At 40.1% G+C, this 22282-nt stretch overlaps 1 protein-coding gene across 4 annotated transcripts in view; it reads left to right on the plus strand.

Annotated features, from left to right (window-relative positions):
* jak1 (Janus kinase 1) overlaps nt 1-22282 on the plus strand; it is a 62085-nt gene that overhangs the window by 8867 nt on the left and 30936 nt on the right. For all 4 annotated transcript variants that reach the window (XM_061778794.1, XM_061778797.1, XM_061778795.1 and 1 more), the window contains 6 exons: nt 3565-3776; nt 4747-4870; nt 11395-11542; nt 13897-14060; nt 15903-16171; nt 21156-21271. In XM_061778794.1, coding sequence (XP_061634778.1) covers nt 3565-3776; nt 4747-4870; nt 11395-11542; nt 13897-14060; nt 15903-16171; nt 21156-21271 — 1033 coding nt within the window. The remainder of the gene's footprint in view (nt 1-3564; nt 3777-4746; nt 4871-11394; nt 11543-13896; nt 14061-15902; nt 16172-21155; nt 21272-22282) is intronic.

The following is a 22282-nucleotide window of genomic DNA, read 5'->3' on the forward strand; positions in this document are numbered from 1 at the left end:
GTGGTCCTGGGGGGCTACCTGGTGCCCGCGGGCACCACATTTGTGACCCCTGATCTAAACCATTCCAACACTATGATATGTGACAACCCCCACATTCCTACTGATGCTTGCTGTTCCATCTTAATATTAAGATCTATTCAGTATCTTAAGGTAACTTTTTTATTTTCAAAAATAATCTTTCACTCATGCATGACACCAACCAAGATAAATGAAATTAAAGGGCTGGAGTTGGATTTGGGCATAAGTACCGGGGGATATGGGGAAAAAATCTAATATTACAATATGTATACAGTACCATGATATAGTACGTTTTCAGGTAGTCTAAAAAAAAAAAAGGAAAAATTATGCAATATACTATGACTGCTTACCTTTTCTTACTTTATTTGGAAGTGAGATTAAACAGGCCTGTCGTGAATGGAAATGCATCCAATAGTGCTGCAATTATGGTTGCAGCTATTGAATGTTTTAGTTTTCGAGTATCCTACTGAGGATTCTATTGAATAATCAAATATTGGGATCAAATATATTTTTGCTTGGTTAAAATGAGACATTTGACTTTATATTGAACGACCAATTGGTTTCCTTTTTTTAGATAACTGTTTTCTTAAATTGACATTGCACATAGCAGCACACTGTATTTTCTTGGCGACAAACATTTCCAGCGAGGCAATTTCAAACACATAAAAATAAATAAAACACAAAAATAAATAGATTTCAGTTTAAACTGGGCATTTCTGGATCAGAAACACGAGGTATTAATAAAAAAAAGGAACAAGTTTGTAATCTTTTTTTAAAGGCACCATTTTATCGAACTATGGTGTCTCAGTCTGAACTCTAGGGGGAACCACGTAAAACATTTGTTTGACAAGCGTAATGTGTACCTTATGTAACTGTTACATATATGGTTGATATATTTTGTAATGTTTTTTTTTAATCCCATGACATAGAAATCCATTTGTTCTAGTGTTTTATACATAATTTGAGACAAAATGAATCTTTGTCACTTTGTGACATGGTTTAAGATGACATCTAAGCAGTTTGTTGATTGAATGCAATAGGCAACAAAACGGCAGGCTTGCAAAGTGGTGGATTTTAAATCGCCGACATTGTGACATAAAGTACCTGCCCACTTTATGGTTGGTACGCACCCACTCAACTCAGCTGAATGGCAACATGGCATTTCCGGGTTTTAAGCGAGCGAGTGAGTCTTAGTCATACAAATACAGTCTATAAGTATGCATGGGTTGTGTTTTACAACAACTATATTTCACATTTTTTGATTGAAATAGCGAACCTTACATTCATTGTTGTCACCAGTGATGAACATTGTGGAAGGCTCAATGCAAATAAATGGGAGTGGATGAAAAGCATAACCTTTATGGCAGAGTAGCCCGACGGAAGCCTCTTCCCCAAAAGACACATGGCTATTTTAGCTCAAAAGGGTACTTCTACTAAATACTGAACAAAGGGCCTGAATACTTATGGCTGTGTGATATTTCAGTTTTGCTTTTTTAATAAATCTGCAAAAATTAATGTTTTTTTCCTGTCAATATGGGGTGCTGTGTGTACATTAATGTAGAAAAAAAGGAACTGAAATGATTTTAGCAAATGGCTGCAATATAAAAAAGTGGACAATTTAAGGGGGTCTGAATACGTTCCGTACCCACTGTATAGCATTTAGCACTTTGATAAGAGCAGATTCTATACTGTGATGAGTTCGGAAACCTGATTGAAATTTGTCAAAAAGTCCATTTAAGTTCAAGAAATTGGCGAGTTGGTTAAAAATAACTTTCTCAACAATCCTGGCTATGAAAGGGAGATTTGAGATGGGTCTATAGCTTGCTAACATGGAAGCGTCCAGTGTTCTATTTTTTAGCAGAGGCTTAATGGCAGCTACTTTAAGAGCTTTAGGAAATTCGCCTGACTGAATTGAGCAATTGATTATTTTCTGCAAATCAGCTCGCACAGACTTCGCAATAGCGTTGAAAAAGTCAGATAGTATTGAGTCAAGACAGCTCGTTGATGGTTTCAGCTGCTGAACCGTCTTCTCTACAGTTTTTTTGGTCAACTGTACCAACTGACATGGTAATAGTTTTTCCTGGGTGGCTTTAGATGTGGTATCATTTTATCATTTTGCTGATTTGTTCCAATATTTAACCTGATGGATTGTATTTTTTCACTAAAATAACAAGCAAATTCATTGCAGTTATCTGCTGTTAGGAGTTCTGGAGCTATCTGATTCAGGGGGGTTGTGAGCTTGTCAACCACAGCAAACAGAGTGCGAGTATTGTTGAAGTTCTTGCTGATGATTTCAGAAAAAGTGTTTCTGTCTAGCCCTGACTTACTCTTGGTTAAAATTACAAAAACTTTGTCTGTAGAGGTCATAGTCAATTTGGAGTTCAGTTTTTATCCACTTACGTTCTGCTTTCCTACACTTTGATTTAGAGGTCTTTACCATCGTTGTGCTCCTCCACGGTGTTCTAGGTCGCCTCAAGATAGTCTTAGTTTTAATAGGAGTAACAGCATTCATGACATGAGATTTTACTGGTGAAATTATCCAAAAGTTCATCAACTGTCTCAGCATTCACAGTTTGTGGCACAGCAATGGTCTCCATAAACTTAGTGGCGGTACTCTCATTTATGTAACTTTTCTTAATAGACATAGAGGTTGTCTGAACTTTTGGAAGAATCTGTAACTCAAAGAATACACAAAAATGGTCAGAAATAGCCATATCCTTAATGTCAATTGATAGAATTTCAACATCCTTAGAGATTACCAGGTCTAAGATGTGACCTTGCGTGTGGGTTGGACTCTTAATATGTTGAGAGAGGTCAAATTTGTCTAGTATAGCAGAGAGTTATTTAGATTTTTTTTTTCCATGTTTAAGTCTCCCGTTCCTTGGCCCCGTTTGTAACCCGAAACGTTCTTAAACTGAGGTAATGTTTCCAATTAAAATGAATGGAAATGTGATTAATCCGTTCCAGCCACAAAATTATACCGGTAATTGTTTATTTTTTTTTTAAATCAGTGTGCGGTTAAAAATTCATATAGTGCAATATAGAAATAAGTGAAAACAATATTATAAAGGAAAAAAAAACTAGGCTTTACACGATCAGGATTTTTGGGGCCGATCACCGATTAGTGATTAAAAAAAAAAAAAAAAACGATTACTGATGACAGATCCCATCACAAGATGGAGCAGTGTGTCTATTTAAATGACTTGTTCATTTACTGTATATACTGATGAAGAGCTACTGTACTGAGCAGCCATGACACAAATGTGCGCATTGCTTTCATACGCTGCACTAAGTTCTATTTCTGGTTCTCTGGTCATCGTCAAACTTACCTCTTTGCCATCACTGGCACAAAGTCCAAATTGTACAACCTCATTATTTACATTTAGAGGTTTTCCACTCTCCATTAACTTGTGTGTCCAAACTTGTTGAGAAAATAATTAATGATTTTTATTTTTACATTTTATTTTTAATTTTTAAAGTGATAGGTTCTAGGGACTATGTGGTTTGTCCCAGTAATTTAATGTATATTCTCATACCCTAATTTAGATTCTGGATGCCACATCATTGGGTGATGGAGTTGAGCAGGCTCCTCTGTGGAAAAATGAAGCGATCCAACAGGAGGACCCAACTCACCTCTTCTCCTTCTTCCTCTTGGGGCTTGGAAATCCACTTTTATTTACCAGATGTACATCAGCTGGAGTTCTTCAAAGGTTGCTACACTTCAGAGGATCTGTGTGTGGAGGCTGCCAAGAAATGCTGTAAGTGACTATTGTTTAAAATAAGACCCTGTTCCTCTGATTTTTTTAGCCCTCCTTTCGCAGCCGTTATCAAAGAGATGTTGGGTGGTGCATGGCAAGTTGGTACACTCACCTTTAAAAGTAATGTATGTGAATAGTGAGGCCAATTCCTTTATTTTGGTTGTAACTAAAAATATTTGGGTTTGACATTAAAATATAATACATAGAAGTAAATCAACATTTTACCCTTATTTTCAAGGCACTTTATTGTCATCTGGATCTGATACACAAGTTAGACGATAGCACTCAGCACTGAAATAATTTCCCAAGGCGCACAAACGTGATTTAAATATCAATCAAAAATAATCGTGATTTTTTTTAATTGTTTTATTTTTTTTCCACTCTATAACTGCCCAGCCCTAGGTCCAACTTATTTTAATCTTAAGTAGTTTGTCTATACAAGTTCGGTCTGTGCTGTTATAGCTAGCCCAGGTAAAATTCTCACCTAGGGACAATTTAGAGTCTTCAATTAACCTGCCAAGAATTTTTTTGGTGGGAGGAATGATGGTGCGGGAGGAAACCAGAGTCCCTGGCGAAAATCCATGCAGGCATGGGGAGAACATGCAAACTCCACACAGGAAGGCCTGGATTTGGACCCACGACCTCATGTGAGGGCGGCATGGTGGGCGACTGGTTAGCACATCTGCCTCACAGTTCTGTGGAGCGGGTTCAAATCCGGCCTTGCGACACAGTGACGACATGCACTCTTCGGGGATCCGAACCGGCAACCTGGTTGCAGAGTGTACTCCTATCCTCCGCACCACCCAGAGTCTAGTTCAGCTCATGAAAAATGGAAGCAAAAACATGAATAAATTTGTTGAGTGTATGTAATATTTAAGATGTGAATATATGAATGCAAATATTATATGTGGGATGGATTGGACAAAAAGTATGATTTTGGTTATTTTCCCATTTCTTTCCCTTTCATCAGCGATTTCTCCTTTGTGCCATAACCTCTTTGGGCTGTACAATGAGGTGACTGGCATGTGGTGCCCACCAAACTATGAGTTCAAGATCACGGATGAGACCAGCATTAAGTTACATTATCGCATGAGGTAAGATTGACCTCTGTTCATTACATTGCATTTGAGTTCAATATTTATATAGTGGAACCTCTGGTTATGAACTTAATTCGTTCCTTGGCCCCGTTTTTAACCCGAAACGTTCTTAAACTGAGGTAATGTTTCCCATTAAAATGAATGGAAATGTGATTAATCCGTCCCAGCCCCAAAATTATACCGGTAATTGTTTTTTTTTTAAATCAGTGTGCGGTTAAAAATTCATATAGTGCAATATAGAAATAAGTGAAAACACTATTATAAAGACAAAAAACTAGGCTTTACATGATCAGGATTTTTGGGGCCGATCACCGATTAGTGGTTTAAAAAAAAAAAAAAAAAAAAAAACTGATCACAGATCCCATCACAAGATTGACTTGTTCATTTACTGTATATACTTGTGTACTGTATCCTGAGTATCTTCAAAAGTATCCACCCAACCATTTTCTGTACCGCTTATCCTCACAAGGGTTGCCGGCATGCTGGAGCCTATCACAACTATCTTCGGGCGAGAGGCGGGGTTATACCCTGAACTGGTCGCCAGCCAATAGCAGGGCACATATTAACTAACAACCATTCGCACTCACATTCACACCTACGGGCAATTTTAGAGTTTTCAATTAACCTACCGTGCATGTTTTTGCAATGTGGGAGGAAATCGGAGTATCCGGAGAACACCCACGCAGGCACAGGGAGAACATGCAAACTCCACACAGGCCGTGTGGGATTTGAAACCCGGTCCACAGAACTATGAGCCAGTCGTCCACCGTGCTGCCTCTGCAAAAGTATTCTCTAGCATTTTAGACAAAAGGTAAAACATTAATGACCTCTAGGGGGCATACAACAATTGGTCAGGTCAAACCAACATTACAACATGACAGAAATAATGGGTGCTAACTTAGTGTAATTAAATTACTTTAGTGTAATTAAATTACTTAGCGCACACCGAAACGTTAGAGCATGATTCGACAGAACGCCAGCATATTTACGTACAACTGTTAGTGCTAGCACTAGCTTGCTAGGCTACAGAACGTTTTGTTGCCTGCTTGCAAGCCGTATCGTATTAAAAGTATGTGAACGTACCTCAAGCAATCCGTGAATGAACATCCTCTCCTGAGCATCGGTGATGACCACCAGACGTTTTTTCCTTATTTTATAATTTCCCCCCCCCCCCACACAATAAATTTGCGTGATCTATTGGTGTTGTCGTCACCATGGTAACGAGTGTATCCGGTCGTGTTTGAGTTGACAAGATGGATCCCAGTCATCGTAAAAGACGGGATGCGGTGGTATCGTAATACAGGCTTTTATTGCAGTAGTTTGACAGTGCAATTGTGAAAGACCAAAGTTGTCTTGTAATCTGATCCAGGCATTACGTGTTGTCTGTCTCAGACGTGTTGTCTGTCCCACACCGTCGACATGTTTTTAAGAATCACTTTATTGGCGGTAAGATATTTATAGTACTACGTCAAAAGACACGCGACAAGGCTAAAAATGAACTAGCTTTTGGATTCAAATATACTGTACACGATGGCGACACGGAGTAAATGTCTTTTGCGGAGCATTATTTGGATCAGCGAATTATGACATTAAAGCCGTTCAGCCGATCAGCATAAAATGCAAATTATCGCCCAATACCGATCAAGCCGATCAGATCGGTGTAAAATCTATAAAAAAATAAATAAACATGATAACAGTTTATTGATCATTAACTTTAACTAAGTAGGGAAAGGGGAGGAGGACTACAGCTCCTCATTGAAGAACAGCCTTCTTCCTTAATAACATGGGGACATTTTTTTCTTTGGTCTGTTAATTTTCTAATTCATTGGTTGATTTTGTCACAACAAACCGGTCCAGAGAAAGTTGTCTTTTTCTGTTCAGAAAAAAACATTTCTGAAAAAGGGACATCACATTGTCATTTAAAAGATGAATTGCTCTGTTAGCCAATTTGCTGCACATTTCTTTTAATCATTTTGATATTTTTTTTATTGTCATCAAATTATGTGTATTGACAGCATAGGCTTTGGTATTGATGAAACAGTAACCCTCATGAAAATCCGTTGAGAAATGACGAAGTTACGACATAATTTGTTCCAGCACGCTGGCATAGCTAGCGTTCATATCTATGTGGGCAGTTATTTTGGCATCATTACGCCGACATTAACCGTTCGTTGTCTTAATTAAGGAGATGCTAAAATTCAATAAATAACATACATACTGTAAATAGTATTTTTTTGTTGAAAATAAAACGATTTCTGGACTTCCTTTACCACTCCTAATACAGATTTCCGCCTTACGCCGCGGAGCAGGGAACTATTTTTCATTTTATAGCAAAGTATTATGCATGGAGTGAATGATCGTCATGCAGCACGAGTAGAAGCAGAACATAGATCTTTGCTTTCATCCATACCAAGACCATTTGCAAACCGAAAATAATACGGAACTAGAGGTAAATTTGTCACAAAAAATTTGGACGTAAGCCGATTTGTTCGTAAACTGGGTCGTTCGTAACCTGAGGTTCCACTGTATGGTGTAATCCTCCTTAACACCTCAAAACATACTTTTAAAAATTAAAATACATTGGAACCTATGAAGTCAGTCTAGCTCAGTTCCAGGGTTTTTGCGTTACCCTGCATTTTTCCGCAGGAGTGGAAACAAATTAATGGAATGAATGAAACAATTTTGTTTCATCCAGGCATCCTGGCTGCAGCAGCCAATTATATTGCAGTGGGACATATCCTGCTTAGAACTCAAGTGGGATTCCTAATAACACAGTAGTCTGATCCATGCATTACGTGTTGTCTGTCTGAGGCATTGCAAAAAAGTCCCACACCGCCAAATGTTTTTACACTGAGAAGATTGAAATAAAACTTTATTGGCCGTCAGATAGTTACAGTACTGCATCACATCGGTACACGATGGCGACGTGGAGTAAATGTCTTTGTGGAGCCAATCAATGATGTCATTGATCGCATTGGCGAAATATGACATTAAAGCTGATCAGCCGATCGGCATAAAATGATATTTATCGGCCGATACCGATCAAGCTGATCAGATCAGAATCAGAATCATCTTTATTTGCCAAGTATGTCCAAAACACACAAGGAATTTATCTCCGGTAGTTGGAGCCGCTCTAGTACAACAGACAGTCAATTTACAGAACACTTTGGAGACATAAAGACATTGACAAAAAACAATTGTGCAAAAAGCACTCTAGCACTTAGAGCAGTTTGAATGACTAATATTGCAATAGTCCGGTGCAATGACCATTGTGCAAAGGGCGCTGAGACTTCAAGGATTGTATGCGGTTTAAAGTGACGAGTAGTGCGATAATCTGGGACAATGTTGGTTGTGCAAATGTTACAGATACTCCTCAATCAGTGTGCAAATGGAGCAGATGCTACTCTGGCATGAGTGGCCAGTATATGCAAATAGTGCAGCATGGCGAGACAACTACAGTGAGTGCACGAGTAATACATAATTGGCTCCACAGAAATGTGACAACGAACTCAAGTCAAAAAATTGCCAGCTTGTTGTAATGGAATTATAGGTTAGGTGTTTAAGAAGTTGATCGCAAGAGGGAAGAAGCTGTTGGAATGTCTACTAGTTCTAGTTTGCATTGATCGGTAGCGCCTACCTGAGGGAAGGAGCTGGAAGAGCTGGTGACCGGGGTGCGGAGGGTCCGAGAGGATTTTGCACGCCCTTGTCTTAGTTCTGGCAGCGTGCAAGTCCTCAATGGTGGGTAGGGGGGGTACCGACAATCCTTTCAGCAGTTTTGATTGTCCGTTGCAGTCGGAGTTTGTCCTTTTTTGTAGCAGCACCAAACCAGACTGTGATGGAAGAACACAGGACTGATTCGATGACCGCTGTGTAGAACTGTCTCAGCAGCTCCGGTGGCAGGCCGTGCTTTCTCAGAAGCCGCAGGAAGTACATCCTCTGCTGGCCCATTTTGAGGACGGAGTTGATGTTGGTCGCCCACTTCAGGTCCTGAGAGATTGTAATTCCCAGGAACTTGAAGGTCTCGACGGTTGACACAAGGCAGCTGGACAACTTGAGGGGCAGCTGTGGCGAAGGATGCCTCCTAAAGTCCACGATCATCTCTACAGTCTTGAGCGTGTTCAGCTCCAGGTTGTGTCGGCCGCACCACAGCTCCAGCCGCTCCGCTTCCTGTCAATATGCAGACTCGTCACCGTCCTTGATGAGGCCGATGACAGTGGTGTCATCTGCAAACTTCAGGAGTTTGACAGTCGGGTTCGCTGAGGCGCAGTCGTTCGTGTAGAGAGAGAAGAGCAGCGGAGAGAGGACACAACCTTGGGGCGCCCCAGTGCTGATGCTGCGTGTGGATGAGGTGGCCTCCCCCAGCCTGACCTGCTGTGTCCTGTAAATCCACTGGCAGATGGCAGGTGAGACGCTGAGCTGGAGAAGCTTGGATGAAAGGAGTTCAGGGATGATGGTGTTGAACGCTGAGCTGAAGTCCACGAACAGGATCCTCGCGTAGGTCCCTGCACTGTCGAGGTGTTCTAGGATGAAGTGCAGTCCCATGTTGACTGCATCATCCGCAGACCTGTTCGCTTGGTAGGCAAACTGCAGGGGGTCCAGCAGGGGACCTGTGACACTCTTGAGGTGGTCCAGCACGAGACGTTCAAAGGACTTCATGACCACAGATGTCAAAGCGACAGGCCTGTAGTCATTCAGACCCGAGATTGCAGGTTTCTTGGGGACTGGAATGATGGTGGAGCGTTTGAAACAGGATGGAACTTCGCACATTTCCAGAGATCTATTGAAGATCTGAGTGAAGACTGGAGCGAGCTGGTCCGCGCAGACTTTGAGGCAGGATGGGGACACATGGTCCGGGCCTGCCGCTTTGTTAATCTTTTGTTGTTTGAAGATGCGTCTCACATCCTGTTCATGGATGGTTAACGCAGAAGTCAGAGCTGTGATTGTGGTCGCGGGTGCGGCCGGGTGGGTGTGTGGTGTGAAACTGTCCTTTTCAAATCTGCAGTAGAAGGTATTCAAGTCGTTGGCTAGTGCGCTATTGTTCTCAGCTTGGGGGGATCGTCGCTTGTAATTAGTCAGCGATTGGAATGCATGCCAGACTGATTTAGAGTCGTTTTCGCTAAACTGTTTTTCCAACTTTGCTGCATGGTTCCTCTTTGCAATGTTAATTTCTTTACTCAACTGGTTTCTAGCTTGATTATAGAGGGCCCTGTCCCCGCTCTGATATGCGTCCTCCTTAGCTTGGCGAAGCTGCTTAAGTTTAGCAGTGAACCACGGCTTATTGTTGTTGAATGTGCGAAATGATTTTGTTGGTACACAAACCTCTTCACAGAAACTGATATAGGATGTGACAGTGTCCGTATATTCATCCAGGCTGCCAGCTGAATTTTCAAAGACACTCCAGTCTGTGCAGTCTAAACAGCTTTGAAGTTCCATCTTGGCTTCATTGGTCCACTTTTTGACTGTTTTCACTGTAGGCTTCGCGCATTTAAGTTCTTTCCTGTACGTCGGTACTAAGTGAATTAAGCAGTGATCAGACGAGCCCAGGGCGGCACGAGGTATAGCACGGTATGCGTTTTTTACCGTAGTGTAGCAGTGGTCTAAAGTATTATTTTCCCTGGTAGGACAGTCGATGTGCTGCTTGTATTTAGGGAGTTTGTGGTTGTTAAAGTCCCCGAGAATAATGAGGGGTGAGTCTGGGTGTATTTTTTCAATTTCGTTGACTTGTTCGGTGAGCATTAGCAATGCGGCGTTCGTGTTAGCTTGAGGCGTTATATAGACTCCAGCCAGTATGAATGATGCGAACTCACGTGGCGAGTAGAATGGTTTACAGTTTAAGAATAGCGACTCCAAATGCGGGCTGCAGTGTGTGCTGAGCACCGTGACGTCCGTACACCATTTTTCGTTGATATAGAGGCATATCCCGCCGCCCTTTGTTTTCCCCGATGATTCCATGTCGCGGTCCGCTCGATGAATGTGGAAGCCGGGAAGCATTACGGCGCCATCGGGTACAGCGTCGCAAAGCCAGGTCTCCGTGAAGCACATGGCCGCGGAACGTCCGAAGTCTTTACTGGTCTTTAACAGAAGATGAAGCTCGTCCATTTTGTTGAGTAGGGAGCGTACATTCGCGAGGTGGATCGACGGGAACGCCAATCTGTGTCCTCTCTTGCGGAGTTTCACCTGAATGCCGGCTCGCTTCCCTCTGTGGCGGCGCTTCCGTCTCCATGCGCCGAAAACCGCGGGCGCCGCTCCGGTGAGTAACTCGGGGAAAAAACTGAGCGGATATTCGAAAGTTGGTGACAGAAAGTCCGGAGTAGCCTCCTTGATGGTTAGCAGGTCTCCCCTTGTGTAAGTGAGTCGTGTAAGGTCTCCAAAGACGGACGAAAAACACAAAAACAAAGACAATACTAGAAAGCGCGTTACCGAGGCGACCACACTGGTAGGCGCCATCTCGGTGTAAAGTCAAATTTTAAGTGAGTTATGCATTAAATATTTCTCGCTAACACTTTTACTTTGACTCTCAGGTTTTATTTCAGGAATTGGCATGGCACCAATGAAGGCGAGTCTCCAGTTTGGAGACATTGCATCAGTAAAATTAAAGGAGGCCAGCAGAAAACACCTGAAGGAACACCACTCTTGGACGCTGCATCACTGGACTACCTGTTTTACCAGGTATTTAATGTGTATGCATGTTATTGTGGGAGGTGAGGTAAACCTTGGACTAATGTCGGTGTCAGAGCACATGTAAGGGGGTGGCGTGTCATTCTGCTGCTCAATATATATTTGAGAATACTCACTCACTCACTCACTCACTCACTCACTCACTAACTATAGCCGAAGTATACCTTAACAAAAAAAGTAGTCCGATAATTATAATCCATGTTAAGCGTTATCATGATACTAAAATTCTGACCTTGATTGGACTTTACACCGATTTTATCGGCCTGATCGGTATCGGCCGATAATTAACATTTTATGCTGATCAGCTTTAATGTCATAATTGGCCGATCTGATCAATGATCGGCTCCGCAAAAGACATTTACTCCGCGTCGCCATCGTGCACAGTATATTTGAATAAAAAAACTAGTTTATTTTTAGGCTTGTCGCGTGTCTTTTGACATAGTACTGTAAATATCTGACGGCCAATAAAGTTATTAAAAAAAAAACAGACAACTCGTCTGAGACAGACAACACGTAATGCCCGGATCAGACCACAAGACAAATTTGCTCTTTCACGATTTCACTATGTCAGACTACTGCAATAAAATATTGTATTCCGATACCACCGCATACCCTTTTTTACGATCATTGGGCTTTAGCTTGTCAAATGCGACTGGATGCACTCGTTACCGTGGCGATGACAACAAGAGTGGATCGCGCCGACTATATTATAAGGACAAAATGGGGGAAAACGTGTATTGGTGGTCACCGGTGCTCAGGACTGGAGAGGACGTTTGTTTAAGGCTTGCTTGAGGTATGTTCACGTACTTATGATACGGCTCGCAAGCAGGCAATGAAACGTTATGTAGCCTAGCAAGCTAATGCTAGCACTAACGGTTGTGCGTAATCATGCAGGCGTTCTGTTGAATCATGCTTTAAATTTTTGGTGTGGGTGAAGTAATTTAATTACAATAAAATAATTACAGTAAGTTAGCACCCATTATTTCTGTCATGTAGATTTGACCTGACTGATTAGAATACACGATCTGACGAGAGCAGTGATTTCCAACCTTTATGGAGCCAAGGAACATATTTTACAATTGAAAAATCTCACGGCACACCAACAAACAAACATGTCACAAAAAGTGGATACATTAATAACTGTATTTATTTCCTGCCATCTAATAGAAGACCATTCATTTGTTCTGTCTGTCAGTATGCCTCACTGGCATACATAGATTAACAAAAATACATTATTTATTGTAAATATAACTTTTTGAGCAATTAAGTACACAAGTATACACAGTAAATGAACAGGTCATTTAAATAGACACATTGCTCATGTTAGCGGCACGGTGGACGACTGGTTAGAGCGTCAGCCTCACAGTTCTGAGGAACGGGGTTCAATCCCCGGCCCCGCCTGTGTGGAGTTTGCATGTTCTCCCCGTGCCTGCGTGGGTTTTGCCTGCACTCCGGTTTCCTCCCACATCCCAAAAACATGCATGGTAGGTTAATTGACAACTCTAAATTGCCCGTAGGTGTGAATGTGAATGCGAATGGTTGTTTGTTTGTATGTGCCCTGCGATTGGCTGGCAACCAGTTCAGGGTGTACCCCGCCTCCTGCCCGATGATAGCTGGGATAGGCTCCAGCACGCCCGCGACCCTAGTGAGGAGAAGCGGCTCAGAAAATGGATGGATGGATGATCCATGTTGTGATCGGATCGGTTATCGTGTTTTTTAAACTCGCTGATCGGTGATCGGCCCCAAAAATCCTGATCGTGTAAAGCCCAACCTTGATACTATTCCTGCATAAAGTACCTTGATACTGGTACTTAAAAGATACCACAGCAAAAACTCAAAACATCAGTAGAAAGTAATGGAATAATAGCTGACAAAACAAATTGAATGTATTATTTTTTTTCGTTGATAATAAATAAAATATAAAGATACTAATTATAATACTTTTGATCAAATAAAATAATGAACATTTTTAAACACTACTAAACTTTTTATACATGTAGTACTTAGTAGTAGTAGTGTAAAAGTCTCAGGCTAGCAAAAGATGTTGTTATTTTAGCAATGTGCCCTGCGATTTGCTGGTGACCAGTTCAGGGTGTACCCAGCCTCTCGCCCAAAGTCAGCTGGGATCAGCTCCAACACACCCGTGGCCCTAGTGAGGATAAGCGGTACAGAGAATGGATAGACGTAAACTATCCTTTTTAGTACTCTGCCAGGCACCATTAACAACAAATGTTTACAGGAGTTGTTGTATCATAGCAAAGCTAGAAGCTCCTGATGGCTGGGCTAGTTGCAGTCAGAGGTCAAATCAGTACAAATTGATTGTTGATTTTGTGTTTGTCTTCTAGGGCCAGCATGATTTTCACACGGGTATGGTACCCCTTCGAACATGCCTGTCTGAGGCAGAGCAGCATGAGATCGAAAATGAGTGCCTGGGAATGGCTGTGCTAGCCATTACCCACTATGCCATGAGCATGGGTGTGCCCCTGCCCGCTGCTTCTCAAGAACTCAAGTAAGACATCCACTTAAAACCATGAATGTCTTCAAATTACTGATTTTCTTGATCTTTCATTTTCTATAATGCAATTTCGGTGGAAATTGCTGAAGAGCTGACACTGAAAACATTAATTGACATGTATGTAGAACAAGTACAATGTGAAACTGAATAATGACAAAAATGTAATTATAGTGCTAATATAATCAGAATTGATTAAATGCTAAGATGCTAACATTTGGTATGCTTCACCTTTGCGTCTGTGCACATATAGCATGATGGCAACCTGATTTGTAAAAATGCAAGGTAGAAGGATTTAAAATTTTGCTCTGAAGTCAGGTACTATTTCACCTCTGAAGAAAAACAATTTAGACAGCTGACCAATTACAGACCAGTGTCCAATCTGCCTTTTTTTAGTAACATTTTAGAGAAGAGTGTTATTCACCAGTTAAATGATTTTATGAATACTACAGGACTGCACAAAACCTTTCAGTCAGGGTTTCGAACAAATCACAGTACCGAGACAGCATTGTATAATAACAATAACATAGCCAAAACTGAATTTAACCACTTAAAAACATTGCCATAGTCCGCCCGTTTCTCTCTCTCTCTCTCTCTCTCTCTCTCTCGCTCTCTCTCTCTCTCTCTCTGTCTCTCTGTCTCTCTCTCCCCCCGCCCCCTCCCGTCTTTACACTACTGCAGAATTCAGCACCCCGTCTGCTGACGAGGATAAGGGTCAATTTTAAGGTACTTTTATTAATTTATAAAACATGTCATGGTCTTGCCCCCTCTTATGTAGAAGATCTTTTATCATATCAACCCTCGCGGACCCTCAGGTCGTCCGGTACTGTCCTTTTAGTAATACCCGGAGTCAGTTCTAAGACCCACGGGTAGGCGTCATTCTAAGTCTGCGACCCTCCTCGGTGGAACAGTCTACCGGAGGATGTCAGGGCCGTAGCAAGCGTTGATATTTTTAAAAGGAGGCTCAAGATCCACCTTTTTAATCTGTCTTGTAATTGATTAGGAGTTGCTTGTTTTATATCTCATGCAGTATTTATCTGTAGTTTTATTCAGCGTTTTATGTACTTTTAGGTTACCAAAGTTTTATTGGTCACTTATCTGCCAGTACCTTTTATTTATTTTACACTATTTTATTATTGTTATAGTATGCTATTTATTTATTTAGTTATCTAGCTATTCATTTATTTAAGCATTTATATTTCTTATGCTGTAGTCTTAGTTGATTTAACTTGTTTTAGTTTGTTCTTTTATTTGTTTTAATGTTCCAGTGTTTCCTCACTGGGGGCTCATCAGCCTGCAGCTTCTGTTGCTGACGGCCCCCCATGATGGCGCTTCTTCACTCCACTCTGTGCTAAGCCTTGTCTCAATTGATATGTTATGTATTTTTTCATCTTTTTTTATTTAACTACTATTACTCATGCAAGCCTCTACACTAACATTTACAAATAGGTTTTTCCTTAATAAATCAAATAACCCTTTAAAAAGAGCATTTTAAGTTCACTTGGGTTATGTTTGTCTGATATTTACATTTGTTTGATGATCTGAGATATTAAAGTTGGGAAACTTTGCAAAAATATTAAATCTGAAAATATTTTCATATGAATATGAAAAATTAATTTGAGAATGTGGCCAGTGCTTTTTCACGGCACTGTAGATAGATTTGTTTCCTTTGCTAACTTCAAAACAAAGCACAGCTCTTCAGCATTTACACCTTAAACTACTCATTCATTCATGGTGCGTAACATTTAGGGAAGTTGTAAAGGAAGTTTAATACACGTATTAGGTACTGAGAAATATTCATGATAGATTACTTTTTTCTGCCTGTCTTCATTCCTGCAGCTTTAAGGGTTTCATTCCAGAGGCGCTGAACGCAAACATAAAGCAGCGTAACATTTTGACCCGCATCCGCATCAACAATGTCTTCAAGAAATTCCTCAGTGAGTTCAACCACCGAACCGTCAAGGTCAGCGACATCACTTTGTACGACCTGAAGATAAAGTATCTGGCTACTCTGGAGGGGCTGACCAATGGCCTGGGCTGTGAGTTAATGGAGCCAATTTCACTCAGTGTAACACAAGAAGGAGACGTCGTGAATGGAGGAAATTTTGGTAAGACTTTAGAATTCATTGTTTTGTTTTTTTCTAGGACACTGCATGGCATAGTGCATCTTTGTCTTTTTTTGTAACGTGTTGTAGTTTTATGTTTTTTTTTCATTATTTTAAGTACTTTTTAAAAAGTGCATTCATTATATACAACCCCAATTCCAATGAAGTTGGGCCATTGTGTTAAACATAAATAAAAACAGAATACAATGATTTGCAAATCATGTTCAACCTATATTTAATTGAATACACAACAAAGACAAAATATTTAATGTTCAAACTGTTAAACTTTATTGTTTTTAGCAAATAATCATTAACTTTGATTTTATGGCTGTAACACGTTCCAAAAAAGCTGGGACAAGTAGCAAAAAAGACTGAGAAAGTTGAGGAATGCTCATCAAACACCTGTTTGGAACATCCCATAGGTGAACAGGCTAATTGGGAACAAGCGGGTGCCATGATTGGGTATAAAAGGAGGTTCCCTGAATTGCTGAGTCATTCAAAAGCAAAGATGGGGCGAGGTTCACCTCTTTGTGAACAAGTGTGTGAAAAAATAGTCAAACAGTTTAAGGACAATGTTCCTCAATGTACAATTGCAAGGAATTTAGGGATTTCATCATCTACGGTCCATAATATCATCAAAAGGTTCAGAGAATCTCGAGAAATCACTGCATGGAAGCGGCAAGGCCGAAGACCAACATTGAATGACCGTGACCTTCGATTCCCTAAGGCTCCACTGCATCCAAAACCGACATCAATGTGTAAAGGATATCACCACATGGACTCAGGAACACTTCAGAAAACCAATGTCAGTAAATAAAGTTCAGCGCTACATCCGTAAGTGCAACTCTAAACTCTACTATGCAAAGCAAAAGCCATTTATCAACAACACCCAGAAACGCCGCCGGCTTCTCTGGGCCCAAGCTCATCTAAGATGGACTGATGCAAAGTGGAAAAGTGTTCTTTGGTCCGACGAGTCCACATTTCAAATAGTTTTTGGAAATTGTGGACGTCGTGTCCTCCGGGACAAAGAGGAAAAGAACCATCCGGACTATTATGGACGCAAAGTTCAAAAGCCAGCATCTGTGATGGTATGGGGCTGTGTTAGTGCCAATGGCATGGGTAACTTACACATCTGTGAAGGCGCCATTAATGCTGAAAGGTACATACAGGTTTTGGAGAAACATATGCTGCCATCCAAGCAATGTATTTTTAATAGACACCCCTGCTTATTTCAGTAAGACAATGCCCAACCACATTCTGCACGTGTTACAACAGAGTGGCTTCATAGTAAAAGAGTGCGGGTACTAGACTGGCCTGCCTGCAGTCCAGACACGTCTCCCATTGAAAATGTGCGGCCCAATACGAAGCGTAAAATACGACAACGGAGACCCCGGACTGTTGAAAAGCTGAAGCTGTACACCAAGAAAGAATGGGAAATAATTCCACCTACAAAGCTTCAACAATTAGTGTGCTCACTTCCCAAAACGTTTATTGAATGTTGTTAAAAGAAAAGGTGATGTAACACAGTGGTAAACATGACCCTGTCCCAGCTTTTTTGGAACGTGTTGCAACCATAAAATTCTAAGTTAATGATTATTTGCTAAAAACAATCAAGTTTATCAGTTTGAACATTAATTCTTGTTTATCGCGTATTCAATTAAATATAGGTTGAACATGATTTGCAAATTATTGTATTCTGTTTTTATTTATGTTTAACACAACGTCCCAACTTCATTTGAATTGGGGTTGTACAATAGGATAATGTTCATTATCTTTTTCAGGTTATTTTGTTAGAGCACGTGAGAATTTTTTTTTCCAGTTGCACGCGTGGACAAAATTGTTGGTAACCCTCTTGTTAATGAAAGAAAAACTCACAATGGTCAAAGAAATAACTTGAAACCAGAAAAACTAATAATAAATACAAATTTACTGAAAGTTAACTAATGAAAATCAGACATTGCTTTTGAATTGTGGTTCAACAGAATCATAAAAAAACAACAACAACAGACTACTAAAAACAGGCCTGGACAAAAATAATGGTACTCTTAAAAAAGGAAAATAATTTGACAATGGGACATTTTAAACGCCTCTAATTAGCCTCACAGGCATCTTCAATCTTGTAATCAGTCAGTCTGCCTTTTTGACAAGTAACCAATGTGCTGTTTTGTGACATGGCGTGTACTGCACTAAATATGGACCACAGAAAGCGAAGGAGAGAGTTGTTTTTGGAGATTAGAAAGAAAATTATCGACAAACATGTTGAAGATAAATCTTACAAGACCATCTCCAAACAGCTTGATGTTCCTGTGACAACATTTGAACATATTATTCAGAGGTTTAAGACTGAAGCCAGCCTCCTTGGATGGGGCCACAAGAGGAAAATCAATGACAAATTGAAGAGATGGCTACTACGAATGGTAACCAAAAAGTCAAGAACAACCTCCAAAGAAAGCAAAGATGAACTCCAAGGTCAAGGTACATCAGTACCAGATCACACCACCCGTTGTTTGAGCCAAACTGGAAGAAAACACATCAACTCTGTTCACATACGCAAAAATGAAACATACCAAAAAAAGACCGCTGACCTTACTATGAGGAGGCTGTTATGTTGTGGGGCTGCTGTGTTACATTATGACACAGGATGTCTTGAACAATAAAATACCAAGACTATCAAGGCATTTTGGAATAAAATGTCCTGCCGAGTGTCAGAAAGCTTACGCTCACTCGTAGGTCAAAAAAGCGCATTCCAGTGCAGGATAATTTGACAACATTCCAGAAGCCCTCTGCATTCCTTGGTTTTGCCTCAGAAAGAGTTTTTTTTTTAATTATTATTTTTTTTTAACTCTCACACCACAAGATCTATCGGATTAAGGTCCAGGGTATGGGCTGGGCACTCCATAGTGTAACTTTAGTTTTGTTCGTCTTTAACCGAGATGCTGCTTGCTTACTGGTATGCTGGTATGCTTGTTCTACAAGAAGGCAACCAATCAGAGGAAAGGGAGCGGTCTTAGGGGGGGCTCTTCTGATAAACTGTCTGTGGCCCTTGAACCCTTTCGTCAGTCCACAGAATACTACTTCATTTGTCTTTACGCCAGTCGATGTATTCTTTGGATAATTATAACACTATTAGCACACATTTATTTATTATTATTTTTTTAATAGAGGGACTTTACGGGGGCTCAAGGGGCCGATAGATTTGCTTCACACAGGCCTCTTGTAATCTTCACATTACTCACAGCCAACGTCAAGCTATCTTTGATCACCCTGGAGCTGATCAGAGGCTGTGTCTTTGCCATTCTGGCTAATCTTCAATGAATTTGATTGGTAGTGTTCAGTTTTCTTCCACGTCTCTCTGGTTTTGCTTTCCATTTTAAAGTTTTGGAGATCGTTTCAGCCAGGTGTCCTATAATCTTCTGTACTTCATGATACAGTTTTTTCTCAGGTTGAATCACTTTACTAATTTAACGGCACACTGATATTTTTTTAAATGGGACTCATGAGCATGCGTAACATGAATGTGTTTGGTCGGTTGGTTTGCTGTAATTCAAGTACACCTACTGGCTTATTTGCCACATAGTAATACAGTATAATTAGATTTTGTTAGTTATGTTGGGCTGCTATTATTCTGAACACAACGTCCAGACTCTATATGCTTTTTGTGACCTTGTTTCGTTGTGTGTTGTCAGATTTTTCTCATGTAAAGTATGTGCTTTGGCTCAATAACGGGTGGGAAACACCACTGAATGTGATTAGTTTGGTGGTGTAGTATTTTCTTTGCTTGTAAGTATTTTTCATCTTTTACACTTGGTGTGGCATTCAGCGAAAAAGGCAAACCTTTTGTACTTGTGGCTGTTCTCAGAAGCACATTTGAAATTGACATTTCCAGAGCTGCCAAATGTTACGGAACATCCGTATTTTGTTACGGAAATCATGAACGCTGACTCGTTATGGCCATAACACCGTTTGTTCCGGATATTGGGGGGAAAAAAATCCAATGTTTAACGACATTACCGGCCTGTATTCCACTGTTATGAAAAGTTCATAAATTAATTTGATGAAATAAACACGATGTTGTTTAAAAAAAAAGAGAGAAAAAGAGCTGCTTCGTGAATGTTATTTTATTACAGAAATTTCCATCATTTCAGTAGCAGTAGTGGATATAAGAAATATAAATATATAATATATATAGCATGCAAGAGAAGACATCTATAAAAGTACATTCACAAAATAGCAATCTTTTGTTCCGGCATAAACTATCCAATTTAGTCGATCAGCAAGGTTTTTTTGTTTGTCTGCAAAATAGAGTGCTGAGTTTTAATTCACCTTTGAGATATGATTAAGCTGATTTAATAGACTTGCCTTTTTTTTCTTTTTCTTTTTTTTTTATAAACCAAGTTTGAAAACAGAATTGGTAAATACGAATTAATCCATAGACACAGATATTTCTGACGAAGGCACGTCAAAATCTCATATACTTTGAATCATGCTGCAACTGCGTCCGTCATTACAAGGTTGACGCAATAAAAAGCCATAATTTATTAACAATTACAATTATAGAGTAATGATTATGTTGTGCAATTGAACAGTATGCTGAATTATTTTTATCCTATCACAAAATATGCTGCAATAACTGTCCCGCGGTAATCTTCCTGACAACATTTGGAAAATATGGAAATTCAGACAAATTTGGACAAATTGTTCAGGAAGTGAATTTCTGGCGACTCTGCATTTCTTTGTAAAAGTCAGTCTAATTAATTAGAACCAATATACAAATGTCACGATAAATGCCTCATTGTAGTACTATGATTTCGGACTTGATGAACAGAATACATTTGATACTGCGATTTTTATACAGTAATACAGAACAAACTGTAAACCAACTGTCACTAATCTGTGTCATTTAATACTTAGAAAATTGTATTCCAGACAACTAGTTCCTTACTTTTCAGTAATTTAAACTAAGCTATAGTTATGTCTGTGTTAACAGCATACTACAACCAGATCCAAGGACAGAGGCAAAACCAGGGCATGGATACTTGGCATGATGTACAAGTATGCGTGTCTGGTACAACAGGCATTTCCTGGAGGAAGAAGCCCCCCAGAGTAAGTGAAACTGTTATCATAAGGACATTTTGTCCTAGTAGAACATATAACCTGGGCTTGACATTAACTTTTTTGCTTATCAGCCACTTTGGCAAGTGGTTTTCAGCATTACTAGCCACCATTTTGTTGTTCGATAATTGTATTTATTATGATTAAAGATAGATTAAATAACTATCATATTTACTAGCTCTTGAAAAGTTCCATTTGCAGCCACTGGGTATTTGCAAACAGCTCAAATTATTATTACTATATTTATTATTTTTTTTGTTGGCTGTAGCTGCTTTCAAAATATGTAGTGAATTAAATTACAACCAAATACATTAGTTGGAATTGTTTTTAAATGTTATAATGAAGGCATTAACTTATGGGCCCCGTTAAATGCTGTATACCAGTAAGACGTAAAGTGCGATGCTGTATTCGTAATATTAATTGTGGACATGGGAGTTATGTGAGAGACATGTCTGTTCAGGAATGAATGTGGTCGTACTATTAATATTTGTTCACAGACACCCCACATCCTTTGTTTTATAGGTTTCATGTTCTTTTTTTTTTCTAATATTGATGTGTCTGATTGTAAGGGAAAGCATCATTCATGCGCTGATAGTCTTGTGTGTTTCTTGAACGCAACTCGAGTTGAAAGATGCAGCCCAGGCAAGGTGAATTGTAATGCCTTTGTAAGCCCGGAAAGACATTTTTGGGCTTTAAAAATACAGCTGATGTTAAAAGGCATCTCGTGCAGTCATTTGTGCTTTTTAGCTGCAACAGTTAAGTTGCATATACAGTATCTTTGTGGTACAAAGACGTAACTTACAAAACTTAAAAACGCAGTATCATCATCTTCTTCTTTTCCTTTCGGCTTGTCCCATAAGGGGTGGCCACAGCGTGTCATCCTTTTCCATGTAAGCCTCCTGCATCCTCCTCTCTAACACCAGCTGCCCGTCTACCGTCTATTCACGACATCCATCAACCTTCTCTTCTGCCAGCTCCATCCTCATCACCCTTCTACCAATA

Source organism: Phyllopteryx taeniolatus, chromosome 7 (genome assembly GCF_024500385.1).
Source record: "Phyllopteryx taeniolatus isolate TA_2022b chromosome 7, UOR_Ptae_1.2, whole genome shotgun sequence".
Classification (NCBI taxonomy): domain Eukaryota; kingdom Metazoa; phylum Chordata; class Actinopteri; order Syngnathiformes; family Syngnathidae; genus Phyllopteryx; species Phyllopteryx taeniolatus.